Source organism: Delphinus delphis, chromosome 7, assembly GCF_949987515.2.
Source record: "Delphinus delphis chromosome 7, mDelDel1.2, whole genome shotgun sequence".
Classification (NCBI taxonomy): domain Eukaryota; kingdom Metazoa; phylum Chordata; class Mammalia; order Artiodactyla; family Delphinidae; genus Delphinus; species Delphinus delphis.
Window position 1 is genome coordinate 1,139,234 of NC_082689.1, and position 26,329 is coordinate 1,165,562.

Here is a 26,329-nt window from a genome sequence, read left to right on the forward strand (position 1 = left end):
CAGCGCCGTGAGGAGGCAGATGGAGACACTGGTCACCACCTGGACAGGACACTCCTGCCCGTACCGCAGCCATTGGCGTCGTTCCCGGGGGCAGCGGCCTGGAGCGGGCGGGGGAGATGGAGGGAGCTTCAGCGGGTCAGGGGCCGGCACTGCCCCGGCTGGGCTGCTTCACCTGGGCCAGGGAGGGAGATGCCGCCGCCTTTCTCTTCCCCCTCCCCCAGCCCCGCCATCTTTCTCTCCCTCTCTCCCGCCGACTTCCAGTGCCAGCCCCAGGGCTCCCGAACAAGCTGGGTCAGGGTGCCGCTCCCCTAACCTCAGGGGGTTCCACCAAGGCCCCCTCCAGCCTGTGGACCTCCCCTACCCTGCCCCGTGGGACGAGGGGCCCCAGCCCCTGGCCTTGTGCCTGGGCATGGACTGTGGCATCCTTCCAGGCAGGGGGCTCTGTGGGGGGTCCTTTCTGGGCCTCTCCACCCAAGGCTTCTGCTCAGCCCAGCACCTTTGCCGGTCCGCACCTCCGCCCGGTTACCCTGTCTGCCCAGGCCACGTGGCCCCTTGTAAGTTCCATCCTCCTGCGGCCCTAGGCGTGGGGTCCCCAGACTCCTGTGGCAGGCAGAGCTGGCCCCTGGCCCTTCTTCAAGAATCCAGGACCCCCACCCGCTCTCGGGTACCCTCTGAGGGACCAGAAGGGCTCCCAGGCCAGCCCTTGGGGCTCCCGGTCTGCAGGAGAGCGTGAGGGCCTGGCGCCTCGGGGAGACCAGGCTGACCTGTCGTCTGTCTGTCTGTTAGTCCCTCATCTCCGGCTCTGCCCTCGTGCTCCCTCCTCACCTTCCTCGGATGCCCCTTCTCGCTCTGCTCAACGTCTTCCTCACTCTCGTCTCTGGCCGGGCCTTCTCTCCTGCTCTCCCTATCACTCTCCCCCCGTTGCTTTCTGTCCCCCTGCTCCTTTCCTCCACACTTCCCACCCCCATTGCCTCTTGCCTTCTCCTCGTCTGTCTCTCATTCTCTCCCATCTCTCACTTTTTCTCTATTCCAGAGACTGTCTCTGTCTCCAGGGCCTCCTCACGCCCCGGGCTGAGGCACGTGGGGCTCCTCCCACCTCTGGCCCTTACAGGTGCTCGCTCGTGTCACCTGCCAGACACAGACGTCAACCGTCCCCTCCGCCCCTCCTTACACTTGGCCTGGGAGCTCAGGACCAGCTGCCTACACTCGGCACGGCCCGGGCCTGGGCCTGGCAAGGCAGATGAGAGCCAGCCCTCCAGGGCGGCCAGCGTGGCCCCTCCAGGAACTGCCAGACAGATGTGGAGTGTGGGCAGGGGTGGGAAGCAGGTGGCAGGGCCCGAGGAGAGCCCCCACGGGGAAAGCGCTAGAAAGTTACCTGGGAAGATGCCTCCAGGCCCCCACCTCCCGCCATGTGAGTGTGGGTGGCACACACAGAGCCTTGGTCGAGAGCTTTATTCCGGCCCCTGTGGGGCAGCAGCAGAAAGCTAGCCATCAGAGCTTCACAGCACCCAGGAGGCCCCACCCCCTGGCACCCCAGAGGTACCAGGCTCCGGGTGCAGCCCCACCCAGGGCCCCTGGCGTTGGCCTCGCTCAGGCCTCATCCTCCTGCCGTCTTCCCTGCCCCTCTTCGGCCCCAGGGCTAGGGGTGCCTCCTCCCCACGCTCCGTGCCTGGGCTGTTCTGCCCACCTGGGCCTCTTGAGAGCGCCCCCAGCCCGACCCCGGAGCTCCTCGTCGCTGCTCACGAGTCCCCGCCTCGGCAGCACCGCCCAGGAGCCCGTGGCCACCTCCTAGGCCAAGGTCACACACAGAGAGTCCTGGCTTTTGTGGGCCTTGGCTCTGGTGCGGAGGGCGGTCAGCGCAGATGCTTCCTGGAACTCCTTGGCCATGAAGTAGTAGCAGATGGCGTCCAGACAGCAGTTGGCGTCCGAGAGTCTGCTAGTGATCTCGAGGGCAAGACGGATGGCACAGGTGCGCAGGCCCATGGCCGTGCGCAGAGTCAGCACCATGTGGAAGGGCAGGAAGCAGACCACGAACACGGCCAGGTTTGCCAGGACCATGCGGGAGGCCTTCCGGGTGGCTTCCGCCTGGACTGCGTCGGCGGCTGGCCTCTGGGCCAGGGCGGTCACCACCTGCAGAGAGCAGAAGACCAGCACGGCCAGCGGCAGGTAGAAGCCCAGCAGCAAGAAGACCACGGTGTAGGATTTCTGCCTGGAGCGGCTGGAGAAGCAGAAGCCGCTATCCTGCATATCCAGGAACCAGCGAAGCACCAGGGAGCCCAGTACCAGCACCCAGAGCACGGCGCACACGGCCACGGCCTGGCGTGGGGAGCGGAGCCCACGGGCTCGCAGTGGGTGCCGCACGGCCACGTAGCGGTCCACGGCGATGGCCATGACCAGGCTGATGCTCATGTACCTGTTGGCCAGGTAGATGCCCTGGGACAGCTGGCAGAGTGGCGAGTCTGTGCTGCTCTTCAGGAAGTGCAGAAAGAAGGGCAGGGCGCAGAGCAGGCAGAGGTCAGCCGCGGCCAGGTTGGCCATGTAGACGCGGGTCTCCGTCCAGCGCAGCAGGCGGCAGCACAGCACCCACAGTGCCAGGCCGTTGAGCAGCAGACCCAGCACCAGGAGCCCGCCCGTGTAGATGAAGAAGATGTACCTGACCGCCTGGGGCCCGGGGAGCTCCCTGGAGCCGCAGGTACTGTTGTTCATGGTCCTGGGGCTGCAGGAGGGGAGCAGGGTGTGAGGCGCGCAGGCCGCAGGCCGGGAGGGGAGCCCGGGCCCGCCCACCTCCGGCCAGGGATGCAGGCGGTGAGCGCCCACCCTGCAGTCAGGAGCCCCCAGTTCACCTTCCCAAAGAAGAAATCAAAAGGAGCTCTGAGGCACCCTCCAGGCCACCCCCACCTGCTGGATGGGTGGGGAAACCAAGGCCTTCAGAGGCCCGCGGGCCCAAGGTGCACGGTGAGCAGACCCAGGGCTGGACCCAGCTCCCCTCCCCTCTCCCGAGCCCCGTCTGCAGGGACCTGCCTGCCGCTGGGCAGAGAGGAAATCGGGAGCCCACCGTCCACCTCCAGTCCCAGCCACCCCAACTCTGCCAGCTCTTGGGATGGGGGGGCCAGGGGGGCCAGCCTCGCCCCAGACCCAGTACCATTCTCACAGGGTGGGGGGACGCTCAGAGGCGACTCCAAGACAGGCTGAGGACAAAGCCCAGGGCCGCCTACTGCCCCCTCCACCCGCTCGGCAAACCCAGCTGCAGGTGGTGCCCGCGTCTGATCCACACCTGCACCTCGGTGGGCCGGCACCTGCCCCGCCTGGCCTTTCCTGGCTGCCGAGGTTCAGGACAGCAGGGTCTGTGGCTCAGTCAACCAGCTCTCCAGAAAACTCCAGAACTCCGTCTCCCTCCTCCCTCCTCCCTCCTCCTTCCCTCCCCCTCCTCCCTCCTCCCTCCCTCCCCCCTCCCCCCTCTTCCCTCCCTCCCTCCCTCCCTCCTACCAGTGCTTTATCCTCTTCCTGAGGGCACAGTGGCTGGGGCCACCCCAGGCGCCAGCCTCCCTCCCTCCCTCCCTCCCTCCGAGACCCTCCCCAGCTCTCTGCCCTGAGGTCCCACTTAGATTGGCCTGAGGCCACCCTGGGGTCAGGAGTCCCCTTGAGCTCCCTACAGCCAGGGCCATGAGGGCAGCCCTGCTCCTCCGGGTGCAGACCCGTGGCTCAGAGCCGGCCTTAGGGTGGCCCTGGGCGTCGTACACCCTGTCATCAGAAGCACGCACGTGGCCTCACCCTCCGTGCCTCTCGCTCCCCTGGACATGCTCCGTGACACAGCCCGGGGCTGCTGGGATCAGCTCACCAGGGTGGAGGTGGGCGGGGTCAGCGCTCTGACATTCGGGGCCGGGGCAGATGGTGCAAAGGTCAGGCTCTGGCTTCACCCCGAGCCGGGCAGCACCCGGGGGTGCTGGTGTCAAACGTGCGGGACCACGGAGCACGCATGCGTGAGTGGCGCACGCCCACCAGACCCCCTCCCATCCCCCCACCTTTGTTTCTCTGGCTGGAAGGGCCTGGAGGGGTGGGACGGGAGTGGCCTTCCTTCCCCCATGGGCACAGGCCCTGTTGGGGGCTCGCTGACCTTTAGGTGAGGTAGGGAAGGGGGTTCAGTCCACTCAGGGGAGGGCCCGCAGCCAGGTTGGTGTGTTCTGCTCCGCCGGCCCCCTCCCCACACAGGAAGGGAAGAGTCCTGGAGCCCGCGGCTGCAGTGTCAGGTTCACTGGTGTCCGGCATGCGGGCGCCCACTTCCTCAGCCACGGCCCCCTGGGAGCCTCCAGGCCACAGGCCACTAGGGAGGCAGGAGCTCAGACTGTAGCCAGAGCAGAAGTCTTCCACCAGTTACCCCCATTCTATCTCTGCTGAATTACCAACGGCACATTTGCCAGAAATTACATTGTCATGGGCCCTTTCACCGTGTATGAAATCTCTACAGCCCGAGGAGCCTCTCTCCTCGTTTTCGCAGGGTTCTGCTTGTTCTCGCCCTGTTCTGAGCGACACTCTGCACAGGCTCTGTGACCCCCAGACCCACGCAGGCAGTCTCCTCAGACCCCGGAACCCACTGGAACAACTGCTGGGATCCTCCCTTCCCGTCCGCCTGCCCTGCTGGCCGCAGCCAGGCCAGCTGCGTGTGGCACCCCCAGCCCAGAGCCCGCGGAGCCTACTGGGAATGTCCCCTGATTCTGCAGGCCCAGCTGCCACAGGGGGTCCTCCGTGCCCCTCCCCACCCGAGCTGGGTCCAGGGCCTGCCCCTCGCTACTCGGGCCAGTGGTGCGGCACCCGTGGGTGGCTGCTGTCTCTTCTGGATCACCCGCAGCCCAGGGCACTGCCTGGGCGGGAGAAGAGGAGGCAGGCCTGTCCCCTCCCTTGATGCCCTCCACGCAGACGGCTGCCTAGGGTCTGGGCCCCGGTCCACACACCCCGGGGCGTATAACTGTCAGTGTAGCCTCAGCGTGGCCCAATATTTTGTGCAGGAAAGTTAAAAAATCTAACTGCAGTCTTTCAATTTTCCCTTTTATAATAAAACAAACTAACTGTCAGGGAGAAGGACACCAACTTTGCAAGTGTCTCAAGGTGCACACGGACCCTGAGGAAATGCCTTGCTCGTGGCGCCTCATCTCTGTCCTTTAGGGTGAAAAAAGTTTGGGGAGTCAAGTCTCAAGGTCCAGCTCAAATAGCATGGGGTCCCCAGAAGGCATGGCAACCAGTTGAGGTCCCTGCCTGTGCCAGGCGAGGGCGTGGGGCCCTCTGTGGAGAACAGGGGCCCCAGCTGGCCTCCTGCTTGGATGTACAGACCTGTCACCTCCAACAGACACTGTGCACCATTGCCCTGTGGCAGCTACGGCCCCTTGCAGCACGGCCGGTGCTCAGGGTCCTCGGCTGTCAGGGGCCCTCTGCCAGTTCTTGCTGGGGGAGGCTGGCCCGAGGGGTAGGAGGACGTCAGAGGTGTCGCTTCCTGCTCCAGGGGTGACAGTGAGATCAGTCGGCTTCCCCTGCAAGACGTAGGAAGCCACCCTCTGATTATGCGCTGAAATACCTTTGCTGTCACCTGGAGATAAGTCTGGTCATGTTTGGGAGGTCCGAGCACAGCGCAGCCTCCCGCCAGCCCTCCCTGCTGGCCCCCCAAGGAACCCCGCAGACTCCCTGAATGGGATCTGGGGCAGAGAGTGGGCACAGCCCCCGTTGCCTGGGCACCATAGCAACCTCTGGAGCTGTGACCCCACTTTAGAAATAGCCCAGGATCCAGGACAAGTTTCACAAAGCAGCGCTCACTGTGCTAGGAAACCCCCCAGACGCCTCCTCCTCCAGCTTCAGATGCTTGTCTCCACCCACGGATACATTTCAGAGACTTAATGAGGTGGGAGCCCAGGCCCTGGGAGACACCCTAAGTTCCTCTGCACTGCTGTCCACGCTCTGCCCCCTTTCTAGACCATCACCTCCCGCAGATCTCCTCCATCAGGACACTCTGCTGAGGTTCAAAACCCTATCCCAGCCCCCACCTGCTGAGACCCCATTCCAGCCCTCACCTGCTGAGACCCCATCCCAGCCCTCATTCCGCTCTGAGACCCCTGGCCCCAGGGGTGCTGGCCTGCTGGCACTGAGCTGCCAAAGCCTACGCAGGTGCTACCTGATGGCGGTGGTGGGGAAGCAGGGCTGAGGTGAGCCGGTCCCCCTGACTGTACGCCTCCTTCAAGCCGGCAGGCGGTGGGCAGGCTGATGACAGCAGAGTCGGGGTGACATGGCTCCCCACCACCTGCACCAGCCCCACCCCAGGGCTGCCTGGGGGAGTTTCTGGGAGAGGAAGTGGGGTGCCAGAGGCCGCCTGTGTCAACACCTCCAGAGGAGTGGTGCGCTTGCTAAGACAGCGCTCGCTCTGGAGACGGCCCGAGCTAGGAGTCCAGACCACCAGGCGGCGCGGAGGCACCCTCTCTCCCATCGTCTCTGGCCTCTCTGGATGGCGCTGAGCCTTTCCCAGGGCTGAGCCCCGTGGCTGCGGTCGGTGCCCGCACGCCACCCCGGCACGCTGGCAGGAAGGCCCTGCACCTTCGCACGCACTACACCCACGCTGACGTTGACGGGGTGACCGCGGACACACGGGGGCTTCCTGCAGCTCTGCTCCAGCCGCAGGCTCGTCCCTCCCCTCCCCCAGCTGCACCTCGTCACACCCACCTCCTCAGGGGCCTTCTTTCCAGACCATCCCTTCCCCTGGTCTAGAGTGTTCTCCTCCCCCGCTCCGCCAGGCCCTCCCGGGGCGTTCTCTTCTCCCCACTCTGAGCTCAGGGCTGGGACACCCTGCTCAAAGGGCTACTCCCGCCCCCTGCAGAGCCCACCTCCGGGCTACGCAGCCCTCCGCTTGGGTCCCGCAGCACCTGGCCTCAGCACCTCTCTCTGCACAGACTGCCAGGGGCTGCGAGAGCTCCGACCCCAGCCCTGCCCATCTCCACAGGCAGAAACTGAGGCCCGAGAAGGGGAGTGGCTGGCCCAGGCCTCCTAAGCCTGCAGAGACCCTGCCCAGAGGCCCCTGAGGAGGGCCCGGGCTCCACCCTCCAGACCCAGGCCTGAGGGTCCCCCCGTGGGCTCCTCCCCTGCCTTGCCTGCTCTCTGCCCGTCCCCCGACCCCCAGCCTCCCCAGCCTCCTCCCCTGGCCCCTCCCTAGCCCCCCACCCTGCCTGGCGTCCTCCACAGGGCTTCCCCTGAATGTCTACTGTGTCCTTGTTCTGGGACCCCACCCACTCTTGCGCATAGTAGGGCCTCAACAAATCCCGTTCACCGGTCAGCAGGGGCCCCAACCGGAGAATCCAACCGGGTGGCCAGCGCCAAGGAACAAGCAGATTCTTGGCCCATAGCGGGGCGCTGCAAACAGGAGTGGCCGCAGGCTCAGAACCCTGTCGGCCTGGAGTGGGATGGAGCGTCTCTCCCCACCTCCCTGCCCCACGGCCCTTCCGTCTACTGGCCCTTCGGCCAGCTCCCTCCCAGTGGAGGGAGCTGGGGCTGCTCAGGGGAGGGCCGGGTCCTTTCCTCAAGTCCCACTGGATCCCCGGGGCTCCGAGAGGCCTGGCCCATTCTCACTGCCGGCTGGTCTCAAAACCATAAAGGACCCTCCTCAGAGAAGGACCGGGAAGGATCCCACTGCTGGCACCCACCGTGGAGCCCCCCGCGCCTCGTCCCAGCACCCTCCTCTCCGGCTTTGCACGTGCTAGGGAGCCCACGTGGCAGGCCCGTGGGTGGTGGCGGTCCAGGCGCATGTCTGAAGGAGGATCTCTCCTGCCCCTTCCTCCCGGCCCCCCACCCGTCCGAACGTTTGGGGTTTGAGAGAAAAAGGCTGCTGGCAACAGCTGCAGCTGGGAGATAGGCATCACTACCCACCCTATCTAGGTAAGCCTCCCTTCGAGGGACGTGCCCCCCGGAGGCAGAGTCACTCCAGCGTAGGCTCTGGACGTGGCCCAGGGCCCCTACCGCACCGCCACCCGGGAACCTCACTGCTTCCCGGGCCCCAGCTTCCTCACCTCACCAGCGAGGCCCCTGCCGTCAGGGCCAAGGAGGGGACAAAGCCCTGAGAGTGGGGGATTCAGGACCCTGGCCGAGAAAGAGGACGAAGGACCCTGAGGACACCCAGGTGGGGTGTCCTGAGCCGGGCAGTGTGGCCCCTGGCCAAGGGCCTTGACCCACCCAGGCTGTCCTCCCCAGGCTACATACACTCTGTGTCCACTCCGACCTCACTCTACACTACGGTCTGCCCCTCTTCTGTGCCCACCCTCGCCGCCCCACGTGTGGGCAAGCGTGCTGGACATGGCTGGCGGGGGGCGGGGGCGGGGGCCATGGCCAGGTGGGCGTACCCAGCACGGGGCAGCGTGCAGTCATATCGCGAGGCTTCACAGAGGGCAGGTCAGGACCTGGAGGCTTCTTGAAGGAGGAGGCCCTGGAGCTGGACCTGGGAGGTGGGAGGAGTGGAGAGGGGGAGGGGCTTCCTGGAAGATGGAAGCGCGACGCCTGCCTCGGCTCCGGGACAGAAGGCTGGAGATGAGCCACAACCTCTCTTGCACGATCCCCAGCACAGCTGGGCGGACGGGGCAGCTGGACCGCCCGCAGGGAGATGTGGCCGTTGGCGCAGGCGGAGGGGGACCCTGCGCAGCAGGCACCTCCAGAGCCTGGCGGGCCGTGGAGGCTGGTGAGCCTGGCGGGCCGTGGAGGCTGGTGAGCCTGGCGGGCCGTGGAGGCTGGTGAGCCTGGCGGGCCGTGGAGGCTGGTCTTCCATCTCCCACCACCTGCCTTTAATCTAGTATAGCTGACTCTCTGTTCTCGTGGATTCTGCATTATCTCTGGTGTATTGAAATATTGCACCAAAGGAGACTTTATCTTGATTACTGACTTCTGTGGGGCCTCGTAGATGTGCCGGGCCGAGGCCTCACTTGCCTCACCCTGGCCCAGGCGCCTGGCCGGGATGGCGTGGGCCCGTGGGCCCGTGGGCCCGTGGGCCCTGGGCTCAGCCTTGGGCCTGGCATCCCTGCGAGGCTGAGAGAGGAGGCGTGGGCTTCTGTCACGGCAGGTACTTTCTGTTCCCCTCTTCTCGGAAACCAGGCCTGGGAAACATCCCTCCCGCCTCCCGCTGGTTTGGCCAAAAGCCAGCCTGGGGGCCCTGTCATCTGCCCCTGCTCTCACCGTAGTGGGGCAAGGCGGGGGTGACTGCAGGACGCCACACGGGGAGTGGAGGAGGATGGGAGCACACCCCTCAGGAAACTGCGGGCGACGGGGACACAGCTCGGGGGAGGAAGAGGATCCCCCTCGCCCTCCTCCCGCTGGCCGGCAGCCCTGCCCTGGGCCGCCCGCTCTTCCTCCCAGTCCCTTCAGCCTTGTCCCGGGTCCTCACGCCAGCCACTCGAGCCCCCGCACCCTGAACCGCTGCCGGCCCTGTTCGCACTGGGCGGGCTGCTTCTCCCCCGCAGGCCCTGGGCCCTGGGTCCCCCCTGAGCCATCAGACCAGCCTCAGCTCCCCAGAGGAAGGCCGGGAGAGGCAGGGGACAGACCCTTCCGGTCCGGGCTGCCCCCTCGCCCCCTCCTCTCCGGCACCGTCCCCCCGTCCCCTCACCCAGCAGCCGCTGGCCTCTAGGAGCCCTTCTCTGCTGGGTCTGCCTCCCACCCCCCGGCCTGGCTCTTCCCAGCCTCACTCCCTTTGTCTCCCTGCAGGTTGGTCGGTCTCTCTCTCTCTCTCTCTCTCTCTCAGGGGCAATGGATGAGCCCAAGTCCCCGGCTCTGCCCACAGCCTCACAGCCCCTCAGGGGACCCGGCGGTGGGATCCACAGACCAGAGGCACGGCCAGATGGGGCCTCGCAGGCCCAACTGCCCGCCACATGGGGAGAGCCACCTGCGGAAGGCATCCTTCTGTGACTGGACATTGGGAATCGGCCAGCAAGGGGACGAGGCCAGGAATCAGCCCTCTGTCCTCGGGCGCCTTCCTGGCACCTTGGCTGGCCTCCTGTCTGCTGGAAGCGCACTCAAGTGTCACTGGCTGGGGTGACACACTGGCTGGAATTGGACAGGAGCCGGGGAGTTGATCCTCATGGGGCAGGAGACCTGGGGTTCTCTGTACTAGACTCCCTACCTTGATATACAGCTGAGCTTCCCGTAATAAAAAGTTTATAAAAATAGAGACACAGGTGCGTGGCTGGGGAAGGGTCTGCGTTAGGTGGGCAGATGAGGCGGCCGGTCAGCAAGGGCACGTGGAACGGGAGGGGCTGCCTGCTCAAGTCCAGCTCTTCGGCCCGAGGTGCCCTCAACCCAAGACTTGCCCTGTGCCAAGCCTGGCGCTCACCCGGCCGCCAGCGCAGGGCCTCGGGCACGACCCACGACTCATCTCCGTGCACTGCCCGCTGGCCGGGGGCACGCGCGGCAGCCGGCAGCTCTGCCACCCGCCTCCCTCCTAGACTCCACCTGCTGCCCGCCAGCCCCGCCTGGCTCAGCGGCAGATGCCACCACGGCCAGCAGGGGCCCTCCCGCGGAAGGCCTCCAGCCCCTGCCCCTGCGGCTGCCACCTCTGTCCTTCCACAAAGCCACTACGTGGCCTCTGAGGCCCGCCCTGCTCACCCTGCCCCCCGTTCGCTCATTCGTTCACCCACTCAGCAAATGTGGCTGAGCGGGGAAGGGTGTGGGCAGGAGGGCAGGGGGTGCCAGAGCCCTGGCAGCCGCCCTCAGGGCCTGGCTGTGCCGCAGACAGGGGACAGGGAGGCCAGCTCCCACGGGCCACCTTTGGACGCCCACTGTGTCACCCGCACGGGCTCGTGTTTCCCCCTCAAACGGTGGAGTCAGTGGGACGCAGCCAGAGAGGGAGAGCACCGGGCTTGGAAACACCAGGGAGGACGTGGCGGCCACTCCGCCTGCCTGCCCTCGGCCTCTGGCCTCCACTGCCACCCGGTCCCCATCCGGCCAGGGAGCCCACGGGGGGCCGGCTCTGAGCGGCCCAAGGATGGCTGCCCTGTTTCCAGGAACGAGCAGGCGCATCCGGGGCGGGGAGCCTGTGGTCCTCTGGTCAGACAGCCAGCACGGCAGATGCTCTCCAGGCTCTGGAATGTCCCTCCATCTGTGACCACCACACAGGCCAGGGGCCCGGCAGACAGAGGCCATGGGTCCCGGGCACGCACTCCGGTGCCCTGGGACGGGCATCCCTGGCGTCCGGCCGTCCCGGCGCCACTACTCTCTCACTGCAAGCTCCCCCACCCAGTCCCCCTCGTAAACCCCTGGTGCCCCCAGACAGACCCCGCTTCCGCCCTCCTATGCTCTGCAGCCCCTTCCTACCCCCGTGCTCCCTTCGCCCTGGGACCCCTTGGCGCCCAACAGAGGCCAAGCCAGGGATGTCCAGTCCTCTCCCAGCTGGCTGAGGGCAGGGGCGCCTGACGGCCCATCGGGCCTCCTCTGGGGCGGCTCCCAGGCCGCCCGCTCCGTCACCTGCCCTGAACCCCGGGACCCCTCCCGCAGGGGCGGTTGGTGGGCCATGGTGCTGCTCCAACCGCAGGTTCCTGCCTGCTCCAGGGTCTCCTTCCCCTTTCTCTGCCCAGGGTTTCTCTGCCTGGAAGGCAGCTGCTGGCCCCATGACAGCCCCCCCTGGGACTCCACGTCCCCGGGCGGCCCTCCAGCGCCAGCACCCCACCTGGTCTCGGGCTTCCCTTCCCAGCAGAGATGGCCATCCCGGCCCGCGCCGCCCCACCCGGGCATCCCCTGCCCGCTCTCCGCCCTCCTTCCTCACCAGGTGGCCAGTCCCCTGCAGGGGCCCCCACTGCCCAACAGCAGCTCCCAGGCCCTGCTCCCGGCGACGACCTCGGGCTGGGGAGTCCAATGGGCAGAGAGCAACCCGAGTGTGTGCCCAGCAGACATCGTCCTTGCCTTAAAGCCGGCAGCTGGATTCAGAGCAGGAGGGGCGCGTCTCCCTTGAAAGGCTCCTGTCTCTCCACGAGGGGTTTCCCCCTTCCCCCTTCTCTAAGAGCAGCCGGCCTTTAGCTCAGGCTGGTTTCAGCCGGTCTGTCTGGGGCGAGCCCAACTTAACAAGCACCCCACCCACCTATGCACACGTATGTATATACACACGCATGTACACGCACGTGCACGCACACATATACACACGCACACAGACACACAGACGCGATCACAGGCACAGATACATGGCTACACATATATGCATACATGCATACGTGTATCTGTACAGCAGTTCAGGGCGGATTCATGGGCCCTACCCTCGCACCTGCTCACCCTCACCTGGGCCACCAACCTCTGCTCTTATCTCCCCCACCTGCCCGTTCTGGGCCCCTTGCAGCAGGCCTGCCACCCCATCCACCAGCTGTTCGTTTCCCCCCACTATCTGCTGAGCGCCCTCTGGCAGCCCCTGAGCCAAGCAGCTGGTCTCCTGCTTGAGGTCAGGGTCAGTCTGCACAGCCCCATGTGGTGGGGCTGCACTTCCAGGAAGTCAGTACTGGGGCAGATTGGTCAGACTGCAGGGCTGTGGAAAGCTGCTGGGGCTGCTCCTGTTTAGATAAGTGGCCAGAAGAGGGGTGGGGCGTGCGGACCGTGCCCCGGCGGGGGGGGGGGGGGGGGCTGGCTGCAAGAGCAGCTTCCGGAGCAGGACAGAGCACGACACAACTCGTGAGACCCGTCCCCAGGGAAGTGCTGCCGGCCGAGAGGATGGGCCCCTTGTCGGCCATGGTGCTGCGATGCTCCCCCCGCTGCACTTCCCCCTCTGGAGAAGCCTGGCCTGGGTCTGGCTGACTGCTTGCCTCCCCTGGGGGCCCAGCCCTCTGCAGAGCCTGGCTAGAGGACAGTAAGTGCCTCAGGCCCATACGTTCTCCCAAAAGACAAAAGACGTCTGCACGCACAGTGTCTGCTTCTCCCAACCCCTCCTTGCTCCGCCACTGGGATTTGGGACCCACCATGGTCAGCACATAGAGGCATCCTCCCTGAGGGCCCTCTGGCTGCCATGTCGTAGACCCAGCAGGCCCTGGCAGACCACCTTGTTCCATCTCCCAGCAGCACTGTGCAGAGGTGAACTATCCCTAGTTCTTTACTTTTAAAATGTTTTAATGAAATGTTAACTAGGTCTAATGCACACCAGGTACCTGTGCACAGGTAAGGGGGAGGCCCTCAGATGGCCTCTGAGGCCCCCTTGCATGCTGTCTGGATCTGGCCGCAGGACCCAGGGCACAGGCTAACTGCTGGGCCACTGCCTTCTGGCTCTGAGACGGTGGTGCACTCACCTTATTTTGCTCTTTCCTCTCTGGCTTCTCCTCTCACATCCCTGTTGTTCTCCATCTGGGTCCCTAACTTGGGGTTTGCTGGGGTTTGGTCCTGGGCCCTTTCTCGCCCCATCACACACTCTCCATACAGATTCACCCAGTCCTGTTGATTCAAGAATCACCCCTATCCCCTGACCCCTCTGCCAGCTCCAGCCCAGACCTCTGGACCACACATGGACTGTCCACAAGGCATCTTCTCTTGGACATATAACAAGCACTTTAAGCGCAACTTGACCAGAACTGACCACATCATCAAGCCCCTTCATCATACCCCCATGCTGTAATCTTCCTTCAGAGTTCCCCATCTCAGAGAATGATCCCTCTTGTGGCCCAGGCCAGATATTTGAGTGTCATTCTTAACACACAATTTCCACTCCCTCCTACATTTAATCAGTCATTGATAAGTTAAATATGCAGATTGTAAGCACAATAGCAATCATTGAAAAGATAAAACAGGGAGGCATAATAAATAAACCAACGGAGGACATAAATGGAATATGAAACAAAGTACTCAATCCAAAAGTGGGAGGAAAAGAGACAAAGAATAGATGAGATAAATAGAAAACAATAGCAAGATGGTAGATCTAGCCCAACCATATCAATAATCACATTAAATATAACTGGTCTAAACACTCCAATTAAAAGGCAAAGATTATCAAACTGATTAAAAATGCAAGAAGTGACAATATACTCTCTAAATGATATACACTTTAAACAAATAGATAGATTAAAAGCAAAAAATGAAAACAAAGTGAAAGAATGGAAGAAGATGTAAAATGAAAACACTAATCATAAGAAATTTGGGATGGCTGTATTGATATCTAAGTAGACTTCAATACAGGGACTCTTACTGGAGATAAAAAGATGACACTTCATATTGATAAAAGGATCAACTCAGAAGAATAAATAGACAAATCCACACTTATGATAGGTTATTTTGACACTCCTCTCTCAGTAACTGAGAAAAAAATTATTAAGGATACAGTAGACTTGAACAACATCAATCGACTTGCCCACACTGATGTCCACAGAGCAGCATACCCAACAAGAGCAGAATACCCATTCTTTTCAAGTACACATGAATAGTCTCCAAAATAGGCTATATACTGGGCCAGAAAGCAAGTCTCAAAACAATTAAGGGGATTTAAATCATATAGAATATGTTCTTCAAATACAACACAACTAAATGAGAAATCAGTAGCAAAAGATATAAGCTATCTAAAGAATGCCCAAATATTTGGAAATTAAGCAACATAAGTATAACAAACTCAAGGTTAAATAGGTAATCAAAGGGAAATCAGAAAATATTTTGAACTAATTGATATGAAAACACAACTTATCAATATTTGTGAGATAAAGCTAATGCAGTGTTTAGAGAAAAACTTGTAGCTTTAAGTGCTGATACTGGGAAAGAGAAAAGGCCTAAAATCATTCATCTAAGATTTCACTTTGGGAAGCTATAAAACAACAACAACAACAAACTAAACCCAAGTAAGTAGAAGAAAGGAAATAAGAAAAGGTAAAAGTAATATAATAGAAAAATTACAACAGAGAAATATCAATAAAATGGAAGTTGGTTCTTTGAAAAGATCAATGAAGCTGGTAAACCTCTGGCTAAACTGATCAAGAAAAAAAAATCCAGACAAAGGATCATTCACTCCTTGATCAGCTGGAGGCAATGGAACTCAGACTGGATACAAACAGACTGACTTTAAATCCCAGCGCTTGCTACTTACTAGCTGTGGCCAGATGATCTCTGTGTTCCTCTTTATCCTCATTTTGTAAAACACACATAATACAAGATTATGTATTGGAGCCTGAATCAAGATGGCAGAGTAGAAGGACGTGCTCTTACTCTCTCTTGCAAAAAAACCAGAATCACAACTAACTGCTGAACAGTCATTGACAGGAAGACACTGGAACTCACCAAAAAAGATACCCCACATCCAAAGACAAAGGAGAAGCCACAATGAGAAGGTAGGAGGGGTGCAATCCAATAAAATCAAATCCTATAACTGCTGGTTGGTTGGCTCACAAACTGGAGAACACTTATACCACAGAAGTCCACCCACTAGAGTGAAGGTTCTGAGCCCCACGTCAGGCTTCCCAACCTAGGGCTAGGGCAATGGGAGGAGGAATTCCTAGAGAATCAGACTTTGAAGTCTAGCGGGATTTGATTGCAGGACTCTGACAGGACTAGGGGAAACAGAGACTCCACTCTTGGAGGGCGCACACAAAGTAGTGTGCACATTGGGACCCAGGGGAGGGACCCAGGGGAAGGGCCCAGGGGAAGTGACCCCACGGGAGACTGAACCAGACCTACCTTCTAGTGTTGGAGGGTCTCCTGCAGAGGCAGTGGGTGGCTGTGGGTCACTGTGAGGACAAGGACACTGGCAGCAGAAGTTCTGGGAAGTACTCCCTGGCGTGAGCCCTTCCAGAGTCCACCACTAGCCCCACCAAAGAGCCTGAAGGCTCCAGTGTTGGGTTGCCTCAGGCCAAACAACCAACAGGGAGGGAACCCAGCCCTACCCATCAGCAGTCAAGTGAATTAAAGTTTTACTGGGCTCTGCCCACCAGAGCAACACCCAGCTCTACCCACCACCAGTCCTTCCCAGCAGGAAACTTGCACAAGCCTCTTAGACGGCCTCATCCACCAGAAGGCAGACAGCAGAAGCAAGAAGAACTACAATTTTGCAGCCTGTGGAACAAAAACCACATTCACAGAAAGATAAACAAGGTGAAAAGGCAGAGGACTTTGTACCAGATGAAGGAACAAGATAAAACTCCAGAAAAACAACTAAATGAAGTGGAGATAGGCAACCTTCCAGAAAAAGAATTCAGAATAATGATAGTGAAGATGATCCAGGCCCTTGGAAAAAGGATGGAGACAAAGATCAAGAAGATGTAAGAAATGTTTAACAAAGACCTAGAAAAATTAAAGAACAAACAAACAGATGAATAATACAATAACTGAAATGAAAACTACACTAGAAGGAATCAATAGCAGAATATCTGAGGCAGAAGAACGGATAAGTGACCTGGAAGACAGAATGGTGGAATTCACTACCGCAGAACAGAATAAAGCAAAAAGAATGAAAAGAAATGAAGACAGCCTAAGAGATCTCTGGGACAACATTAAACGCAACAACATTCACATTATAGGGGTCTCAGAAGAAGACAGAGAGAAAGGACCTGAGAAAATATTTGAAGAGATTATGGTTGAAAACTTCCCTAACATGGGAAAGGAAATAGTCACCCAAGTCCAGGAAGCGCAGAGAGTCCCATACAGGATAAACCCAAGGAGAAACACGCCGAGACACATAATAATCAAATTGGCAAAAATTAAAGACAAAGAAAAATTATTGAAAGCAGCAAGGGAAAAACAACAAATAACATACAAGGGAACTCCCATAAGGTTAACAGCTGATTTCTCAGCAGAAACTCTACAAGCCGGAAGGCAGTGACATGATATACTTAAAGTGATGGAAGCGAAGAACCTACAACCAAGATTACTCTACCCGGCAAGGATCTCATTCAGATTCGATGGAGAAATCAAAAGCTTTACAGACAAGCAAAAGCTAAGAGAATTCAGCACCACCAAACCAGCTCTACAACAAATGCTAAAGGAACTTCTCTAAGTGGGAAACACAAGAGAAGAAAAGGACCTACAAAAACAAACCCAAAACAATTAAGAAAATGGTCATAGGAACATACATATGGATAATTACCTTAAACGTGAATGGATAAAAAGCTCCAACCAAAAGACACAGGCTTGCTGAATGGATACAAAAACAAGACCCATCTATATGCTGTCTACAAGAGACCCACTTCAGACCTAGGGACACATACAGACTGAAAGTGAGGGGATGGAAAAAGATATTCCATGCAAATGGAAATCAAAAGAAAGCTGGAGTAGCAGTACTCATATCAGATAAAATAGACTTTAAAATAAAGAATGTTACAAGAGACAAGGAAGGACACTACATAATGATCAAGGGATCAATCCAAGAAGAAGATATAACAATTATAAATATATATGCACTCAACACAGGAGCACCTCAATGCATAAGGCAACTGCTAACAGCTATAAAAGAGGAAATCAACAGTAACACAATAATAGTGGGGGACTTTAACACCTCACTTACACCAATGGACAGATCATCCAAAATGAAAATAAACAAGGAAACAGAAGATTTAAATGACAAAATAGACCAGATAGATTTAATTAATATTTATAGGACATTCCATCCAAAAACAGCAGATTACACTTTCTTCTCAAGTGTGCACGGAACATTCTCCAGGATAGATCACATCTTGGGTCACAAGTCAAGCCTCAGTAAATTTAAGAAAATTGAAATCACATCAAGCATCTTTTCTGACCACAACACTATGAGATTAGAAATCAATTACAGGGAAGAAAATGTAAAAAACACAAACACATGGAGGCTAAACAATACGTTACTAAATAACCAAGAGATCACTGAAGAAATCAAAGAGGAAATCAAAAAATACCTAGAGACAAATGACAATGAAAACACGACGATCCAAAATCTATGGGATGCAGCAAAAGCAGTTCTAAGAGGGAAGTTTATAGCTATACAAGCCTACCTCAAGAAACAAGAAAAATCTCAAATAAACAATCTAACCTTACACCTAAAGGAACTAGAGAAAGAAGAACAAACAAAACCCAAAGTTAGCAGAAGGAAAGAAGTCATAAAGATCAGAGCAGAAATAAATGAAATAGTAGCAAAGAAAACAATAGCAAAGATCAATAAAACTAAAAGCTGGTTCTTTGAGAAGATAAACAAAATTGATAAACCATTAGCCAGACTCATCAAGAAAAAGAGGGAGAAGGCTCAAATCAATAAGATTAGAAATGAAAAAGGAGAAGTTAGAACAGACACTGCAGAAATACAGAGCATCCTAAGAGACTACTACAAGCAACTCTATGCCAATAAAATGGACAACCTGGAAGAAATGGACAAATTCTTAGAAAGGTATAAACTTCCAAGACTGAACCAGGAAGAAATAGAAAATATGAACAGACCAATCACAAGTAATGGAATTGAAACTGTGAGTAAAAATCTTCCAACAAACAAAAGTCCAGGACCAGATGGCTTTACAGGTGAATTCTATCAAACATTTAGAGAAGAGCTAACACCCACTCTTCTCAAACTCTTCCAAAAAATTGCGGAGGAAGGAACTCTCCCAAACTCATTCTATGAGGCCACCGTCACCCTGATATCAAAACTAAAGATACTACATAAAAAGAAAACTACAGACCAATATCACTGGTGAATATAGATGCAAAAATCCTCAACAAAATACCAGCAAACAGAATCCAAAAACACATTAAAAGGATCATACACCACGATCAAGTGGGGTTTATCCCAGGGATGCAAGGATTCTTCAATATATGCAAATCAATCAATGTGATACACCATATTAACAAATTGAAGGAGAAAAACCATATGATCATCTCAATAGATGCAGAAAAATCTTTTGACAAAATTCAACACCCATTTATGATAAAAACTCTCCAGAAAGTGGGCATAGAGGGAACTTACCTCAACATAATAAAGGCCATATATGGCAAACCCACAGCAAACATTATTCTCAATGGTGAAAATCTGAAAGCATTTCCTCTAAGATCAGGAACAAGACAAGGATGTCCACTCTCGCCACTATTATTCAACATAGTTTTGGAAGTCCTGGCCACAGCAGTCAAAGAAGAAAAAGAAATAAAAGGAATACAAATTGGAAAAGAAGAAGTAAAACTGTCACTGTTTGCAGATGACATGATACTATACTTAGAGATTCCTAAAGATGCCACCAGAAAACTACTAGAGCTAATCAATGAATTTGGTAAAGTTGCAGGATACGAAATTAATGCACAGAAATCTCTTGCTTTCCTATATACTAATGATGAAAAATCTGAAAGAGAAATTAAGGAAACACTCCCATTTACCATTGCAACAAAAAGAATAAAATACCTAGGAATAAACCTACCTAGGGAGACAAAAGACGGGTATGCAGAAAACTATAAGACACTGATGAAAGAAATTAAAGATGATACCAACAGACGGAGAGATATACCATATTCTTGGATTGGAAGAATCAATATTATGAAAATGACTATACTACCCAAAGAAATCTACAGATTCAATGCAATCCCTATCAACTTACCAATGGCATTTTTTACAGAACTAGAACAAAAAATCTTAAAATTTGTATGGAGACACAAAAGACCCTGAATAGCCAAAGCAGTCTTGAGGGAAAAAAACGGACCTGGAGGAATCAGAGTCCCTGACTTCAAACTATACTACAAAGCTACGGTAATCAAGACAATATGGTACTGGCACAAAAACAGAAATATAGATCAATGGAACGAGATAGAAAGCCCAGAGATAAACCCACATACCTATGGTCAACTAATCTATGACAAAGGAGGCAAGGATATACAATAGAGAAAAGACAGTCTCTTCAATAAGTGGTGCTGGGAAAACTGGACAGCTACATGTAAAAGAATGAAATTAGAACACTCCCTAACACTATACACAAAAATAAACTCAAAATGGATTAGAGACCTAAATGTAAGACCGGACACTATAAAATTCTTAGAGGAAAACATAGGAAGAACACTCTTTGACATAAATCACAGCAAGATATGTTTTGCTCCACCTCCTAGAGTAATGGAAATAAAAACAAAAATAAACAAATGGGACCTAATGAAACTTCAAAGCTTTTGCACAGCAAAGGAAACCATAAACAAGACAAAAAGACAACCCTCAGAGTGGGAGAAGATATTTGCAAACGAATCAACGGACAAAGGATTAATCTCCAAAATGTATAAACAGCTCATGCAGCTCAATATTAAAAAAACAAACAACCCAATACAAAAATGGGCAGAAGAGCTTCCCTGGTGGCGCAGTGGTTGAGAGTCCGCCTGCCGATGCAGGGGACGTGGGTTCGTGCCCCGGTCCGGGAAGATTCCACATGCCGCGGAGCAGCTAGGCCTGTGAGCCACGGCCACTGAGCCTGCGCGTCTGGAGCCTGTGCTCCGCAACGGGAGAGGCCACAACAGTGAGAGGCCCGCGTACCGCAAAAAAAAAAAAAAAAAATCGGCAGAAGACCTAAATAGACATTTCTCCAACGAAGACATACTGATGGCCAAGAAGCACATGAAAAGCTGCTCAACATCACTAATAATTAGAGAAATGCAAATCAAAACTACAATGAGAACAGGCTTCCCTGGTGGCGCAGTGGTTGAGAGTCCGCCTGCCGATGCAGGGGACTTGGGTTCGTGCCCCGGTCCAGGAAGATCCCACATGCCGCGGAGCGGCTGCGCCCGTGAGCCATGGCCGCTGAGCCTGCGTGTCCAGAGCCTGTGCTCCGCAACGGGAGAGGCCACGAGAGTGAGAGGCCTGCGTACCACAAAAGAAAGAAAGAAAAAAAAAACCTACAATGAGGTATCACCTCATACCAGTTAGAATGGAAATCATCAGAAAATCTACAAGCAACAAATGCTGGAGAGGGCGTGGAGAAAAGGGAACCCTCTTGCACTGTTGGTGGGAATGTAAATTGATATAGGCACTATGGAGAACAGTATGGAGTTCCTTAAAAAACTAAAAATAGAATTACCATATGACCCAGCACTCCCACTACTGGGCATATTCCCAGAGAAAACCATAATTCAAAAAGACACATGCACCCCAATGTTCATTGCAGCACTATTTACAACAGCCAGGTCATGGAGCAACCTAAATGCCCATCGACAGACGAATGGATAAAAAAGATGTGGTCCATATATACAATGGAATATTACTCAGCCATAAAAAGGAACGAAATTGGGTCATTTGTTGAGACGTGGATGGATCTAGACACTGTCATACAGAGTGAAGTAAGTCAGAAAGAGAAAAGCAAATATCGTATATCAACGTATATATGTGGAACCTAGAAAAATGGTACAGATGAACCGGTTTGCGGGCAGAAATTGAGACACAGGTGTAGAGAACAAACGTATGGACACCAAGGGGGGAAAGTGGAAGGGGGGTGGTGGTGGGATGAATTGGGAGATTGGGATTGACATGTATACACTGATGGGTATAAAATGGATGACTAATAAGAATCTGCTGTATAAAAAAGTAAATAAAATAAAATTTAAAAATTCAAAAAAAAAGGGAAAAAAAGAAAAAAATCCATAAATTACTAATATCAAGAATGAAGGAGGATACATCATTTAGATCCTACAGACATTAGAATAATAATAAAGGAACATTATTAATAACTTTATGCAGAGACATTTGACAACTCAGTTGAAATTCACAAATTCCTTGAAAGTCACAACTTGCCAAAATTTGTAGAAGAAATATAAAATTTGAATAGCCTGCATCTATTAAAGTTGTTGAATTTATAATTAAAAACCTTTCCACAAAGAAAACTCCTGACCCAGATGATGTCACTGGTGAATTCTATCAAACATTTAAGGATGAAATAATGCTAATCTTAAACACTTTCTGAAAATAAATAAGGAGGAACACTTCCCAACACATTTTCAAAGACCAGCTTTACCCTCATAGCAAAACTAGACAAAGATGGTACTACAAGAAAACTACAGATTAACATCACGTATGAACATAGACACAAAAATCCTTAATAAAATACTTCTAGCTGATTGAATCCAGCAATATAGAAAACAAATAAGCCACCATGCACAAGTGTCCCAGGATTGTAAGGTTTATTTTAACATTAGAATATCCATCAATATAATTCGCTATTAAATAAAGGAGAACATAATCCTCTTAATAGGTGCAAAACAATCATTTTACAAAATTCAATACCATTTATGACAGAAACTCTCAGCAACTAGGAACGGAAAACAGGTACGCTCAAAACCACAAAATATCGCTGAGAGAAAGTAAACTGTCAAAAATGGATAGCTACACCATGCTCGTGGGTCGGAAGGTCCCACCCAGTTCTCCTCACGTCCATCTGCACAACCAAACCTATTAAGGAAGCACGAAGCATCTCGTTCTGCGGGCTTTGCTTTCCAAGCAGACCACAGCACTGCCCTCTCCCCTCAGCGCCCCCCGCCCGGTCCCCGCCCACCGGGACACCCTCCTGTCTCGCTTGCAAGAAGGCAGCAGCCTTCTGGTTGGTCCCCTCCCCCCAGTCGTTCCTGAGACTCCAGCCAGAGACAGACGTCAAGCAGGCACACATGGGGCTCCCACTGCCCAAGACGTGAGACCCCAGCTCCCGGAATGGCCTCGGGACCCTCACGTGCTTCTCCAGCCTCAGCCCTTGCCTCGTTCCCAAGCCCACTCCCCGCACTGCAGGCACAGACAGCTTCTTTCCATTCTCTGAGGGTGCCCGGCTCTTCTGCCAGCCCCTGCCCTGCACCTGGCTGACCCCAGGCTGGTCGAAGACCACCCAGCCCCACCGCCACCCCCATGCGTCACCTATCACCTCATTGTCATGACTCTCTGGGTGACCCGTGTGCAGGCAGTCCAACCTGGAGCTGCACGTGCTCACAGAGGGGCTTCAGAATGAAGGGACTAGGGGAGCAAGATGGTGGACAGGGAGCGCAGATGCCGGCGGTCCCGTCCATGGGGCTTGGGGGATGAGGGCTGAGCTCACAGACATGCACACGTATGCCCCGGCACCCCGGCATCACATCTGCCCAGGCCCCGGAACCTGCAGGGGACCTGGCCTGGCCCCGGACGGCGCAGCCCCAGCCCAGCCCGAGCCAGTGCTGGCTCCTCAGCCTGCAGCCTCACTTCCTGGGTGATTTGTGAAGGGACCAGGAGTCCCAGGCAGCTGAGGACAGGCCCTGGCCCTGTGTGTCGGGGTGGGGGTGGGGGGAAGGGGCGGGGCAGTGGGGTGGGAGGCGGGAGGCTTAGGAAATCGCGCACAGGAGTGCCCCTGACTGAGCCTCCACAGCCACTGGTCCCAGGGCCCCTGAGTGAGCAGGCTCCCAGGCCGGACTGGGGGCTGTGCGGTCTGGGCAGATGCAGCCTGTACTCGCCAGGGATCAGAGAGGAATGGCCTGAAGGTCGCTGCACAGACTGGACACCCCCGGGCTGCGGCCAGAACCCTGGAGACGGAGAGGGCCCCAGAGCCGCAGAGCCGAGCGCTCCTGGGACGGGCGGGCCCAGCCTGCCCCAAAGCTTGTCCTCTCAACTAGAAAGGACTCTTCCTCTGACGGAGCAGCCATGTCCTGGGCCACGTGTTGTCATAAAAACTCAAGTGTCCCCAGGAAGAAAGTGCCTTTTCCCTTCACTTCAAACGGCAGCAAAAGCTCCGTTAAATCTGTTACACGTCAGGGAAGAAAAGAAATTCAGCAACGCTACAAGAGCCATAAACGGGACACTGAACGAGGCTTGCTTAGGAACGGAGAGGGGCAGACAGAGACAGAGAAGCAGAGACAGAGAGGAAGGGCTTGCTTAGGAACGGAGAGGGGCAGACAGAGACAGAGAGGCAGAGACAGAGAGGCAGAGACAGAGAGGAAGGGCTTACTTAGGAATGGAGAGGGGCAGACAGAGACAGAGAGGCAGAGACAGAGAGGCAGAGACAGAGAGGAAGGGCTTACTTAGGAATGGAGAGGGGCAGACAGAGACAGAGACGTAGAGACAGAGAGGAAGGGCTTACTTAGGAACGGAGAGGGGCAGACAGAGACAGAGACGTAGAGACAGACAGAAAGGGCTTGCTTAGGAACGGAGAGGGGCAGACAGAGACAGAGACGTAGAGACAGAGAGGAAGGGCTTGCTTAGGAACGGAGAGGGACAGACAGAGACAGAGACGTAGAGACAGACAGAAAGGGCCTGGAACGTCTGAGAGCCAGGCCCGCGCACTCCGGCCCCATCCTGCCTGCTGCTCGGGAACCCTGCCCCGCCGGGCGCCCTCCCTGACAATCGCTCTCAGAGCACCAGGATCCCGACACTCACCCCGGAAGCTCTGCCGCCCCCAAGGTGACCAGGACTAGGGAGGGAGGGAGGATGGTGAGAGAGAAGGTCCAGGCTCAGGGCTGAGCAGGACTCGGGTCCCACCGAGGAGGCGCTGCCTGCTGTGCCTGGAGCAGGAAGTGATTTTACCACAAAACTCGAGCAGACGGTTCAGGGCAAAGTCTTCTGGGAAAGCCCGGGAAAGGAGGCGTCCTCACCTGCACACCCCCTGGCCCGCCCCTCTGGGCCATCCAGGGCCACGGCACATGGGAGGGAGGCCCCCAGTGGCATGTCCACAGAACAGGGACCCCAGGCAGGGCCTGGCCCTGGACACAGCCCTGGGCTCAGCACAGGGCACTCAGCTTGGTGTGGGTTCCGTGAAGCCCAGGTGGGCCCAGAGTAGGGTCCCAGTCTGTGTCAGTCAGTATAGTGGAGGCTTGAGGCAGCAGTGGAACTGGGCCTGCCTGGCTCCTGAGGCTGGCCTGGCGCAGGGCCCCTTCAGTCGGCCGGTGGCTGGCCACTGTGAAGGGATGATGTAACAGCTGGCGCAAGCCTGGGGCTGACGGCAGGAGGCGGCCTGGTGCTTGGGGCACGGAGGCCACCCCCGACGGCGCCCTGCCTCTCAGTGCCCAGACTCTGCTTCCTCTGGCTCAGTGAACAAGGCCGGCGCCCGCTGCGCCAGCTGTGGCCTAGAAGCCCAGGTGGTGGGCGCCTTCCCATCTGCAGCAGCCGCGGTCCTGGCCTTCAAACGACCCCGCCGTGGGACCCAGACGGGGCCCTCACCCAGCGAGGGACCAGGACTCTCCCCAGACGGGCACAGCGAGGGTGTCTGGCCAAGGGGAACCGTGAGTCACCCCACGGGCTCCTGGGGAGAAGCCGGCAGCGTCCCACCCTCTGCCCCGGGAAGGCCCACCCCCGCCTTCTGGGGTTCTGGGAGTCCTGGCGCCTTGCCCGGGCCGGGAGCCCAGTGGTGTTGGGGCAGCTGACAGCATTTTACTTTTCAGGCCCCTTTGGAAGGGGGGCGCTCCGCGCGGCCCCTGTCTGAACCCTCACGGGGTGAGACAGTGCACTGGCTTTCTCTGTGTTCACGTGAATGAAGTGCCTCGAAGCGAAGCAAGTGGGGAAGGGAAGGGGATCAGCGTTTGACAAGAGTTCAGACGCGGTGGCCCAGCTCAACTGCGCCCCCCGGAGGCCTCCCCAGACCGCCCCGGTGGAGCAGGGAGCCCCAGGCTGGCCCGAGGGAGAGGTGCCCAGCACACAGCTGGTCGTCCAGGCAGGGCCATCGGGTGAGCTGGCCGACTGCAGAAGGGCTTTGAGGCTGGGCAGGGACGTGTGGGTCTGGAGGTACCCCTCCACGCCCCAGCCGATCTCGGGACCGAGCTCTTCAAGGCAGTGGCAGCTGCAGAGAGCACACGCACCCTGTGGAGGCTTAGAGAGAAAGTCCACTCCAGGGAAGGCTGCGGCCGCGGCTCAAGAATCAGGAGCAGCCTGTCTCGGTCGCTGCCGGGACAAAACACCGCAGGCTCGGAGGCTTAACCACAGACATTGATTTCTCCCAATTCTCGAAGCTGGAAGTCCAAGGTCAAGGCACTGGCCAATTTGGTTCCTGGCGGAGCCCCCGTCCTGGCTCTCAGAAGGCCGCCTTCCGTGTCCTCACGCGAAGCTCTGCTACCTCTTCTAAGGACACCCACGGGGTAACCTGCCGGGGAGACCTAGCCAGGCGGGGTGTAAACACCCTGCATTTAAGCCCCATGAGGGACTCCGGATGCACGTGTCAGACCTCCCCTCCTTCCCTTATAAACATCCTGCACCCCAAACTTGTTTTCGTGTCGCCTCCGAGGTCCAAGAAGAGTTGATACCATGGGGTTTGGAGCTGGATCACCCACTGCGCCTGGTGACAGGGGCCTGCCTCTGGGCACAGGTGGTGGTCTCGTCCCGTCCGGGGGTTTGAGATACATGGACAGCAGGGTGACAGGGCAGGTGGCCGGGGGCCAGGTGTGAGGCCGCCTCTGGTCACTCATGAAGGAGCTCCAGCTGCAGGGCAGAGAGAGCCAGGCCTGGGCCCACGGACTGCAGAGGTGGCCG

The 26,329-nt window shown here is 56.3% G+C and overlaps 1 protein-coding gene across 4 annotated transcripts; it reads right to left on the bottom strand.

Annotated features, from left to right (window-relative positions):
• Positions 1 to 1,443: 1,443 nt before the first annotated feature.
• GPR35 (G protein-coupled receptor 35) lies at positions 1,444 to 24,524 on the bottom strand. 4 transcript variants are annotated; one of them, XM_060015441.1, is made up of 2 exons: positions 24,463 to 24,524; positions 1,444 to 2,716 (listed from the first exon to the last, which is right to left on the bottom strand). In XM_060015441.1, exons 1-2 carry the CDS (start codon positions 24,510 to 24,512, stop codon positions 1,789 to 1,791), a joined length of 978 nt encoding a protein of 325 aa, XP_059871424.1. In that variant the 5' UTR covers positions 24,513 to 24,524; the 3' UTR covers positions 1,444 to 1,788. The 4 variants fall into 4 exon arrangements, with proteins under 4 accessions (XP_059871424.1, XP_059871427.1, XP_059871425.1 ...); XM_060015444.1 differs by lacking the exon at positions 24,463 to 24,524 and adding an exon at positions 24,248 to 24,369; XM_060015442.1 differs by lacking the exon at positions 24,463 to 24,524 and adding an exon at positions 15,628 to 15,988.
• Positions 24,525 to 26,329: the final 1,805 nt, after the last annotated feature.

Coding starts and splice junctions, on each gene's coding strand:
- GPR35 (XM_060015441.1), bottom strand. CDS start 24,512: ATGTGCCGTGGCCCTGGATGGCCCAGAGGGGCGGGCCAGGGGGTGTGC. Junction 2,717..24,462: donor GCGGGCCAGGGGGTGTGCAG/GTGAGGACGCCT, acceptor CCCCTCCTGCAG/CCCCAGGACCATGAACAACA.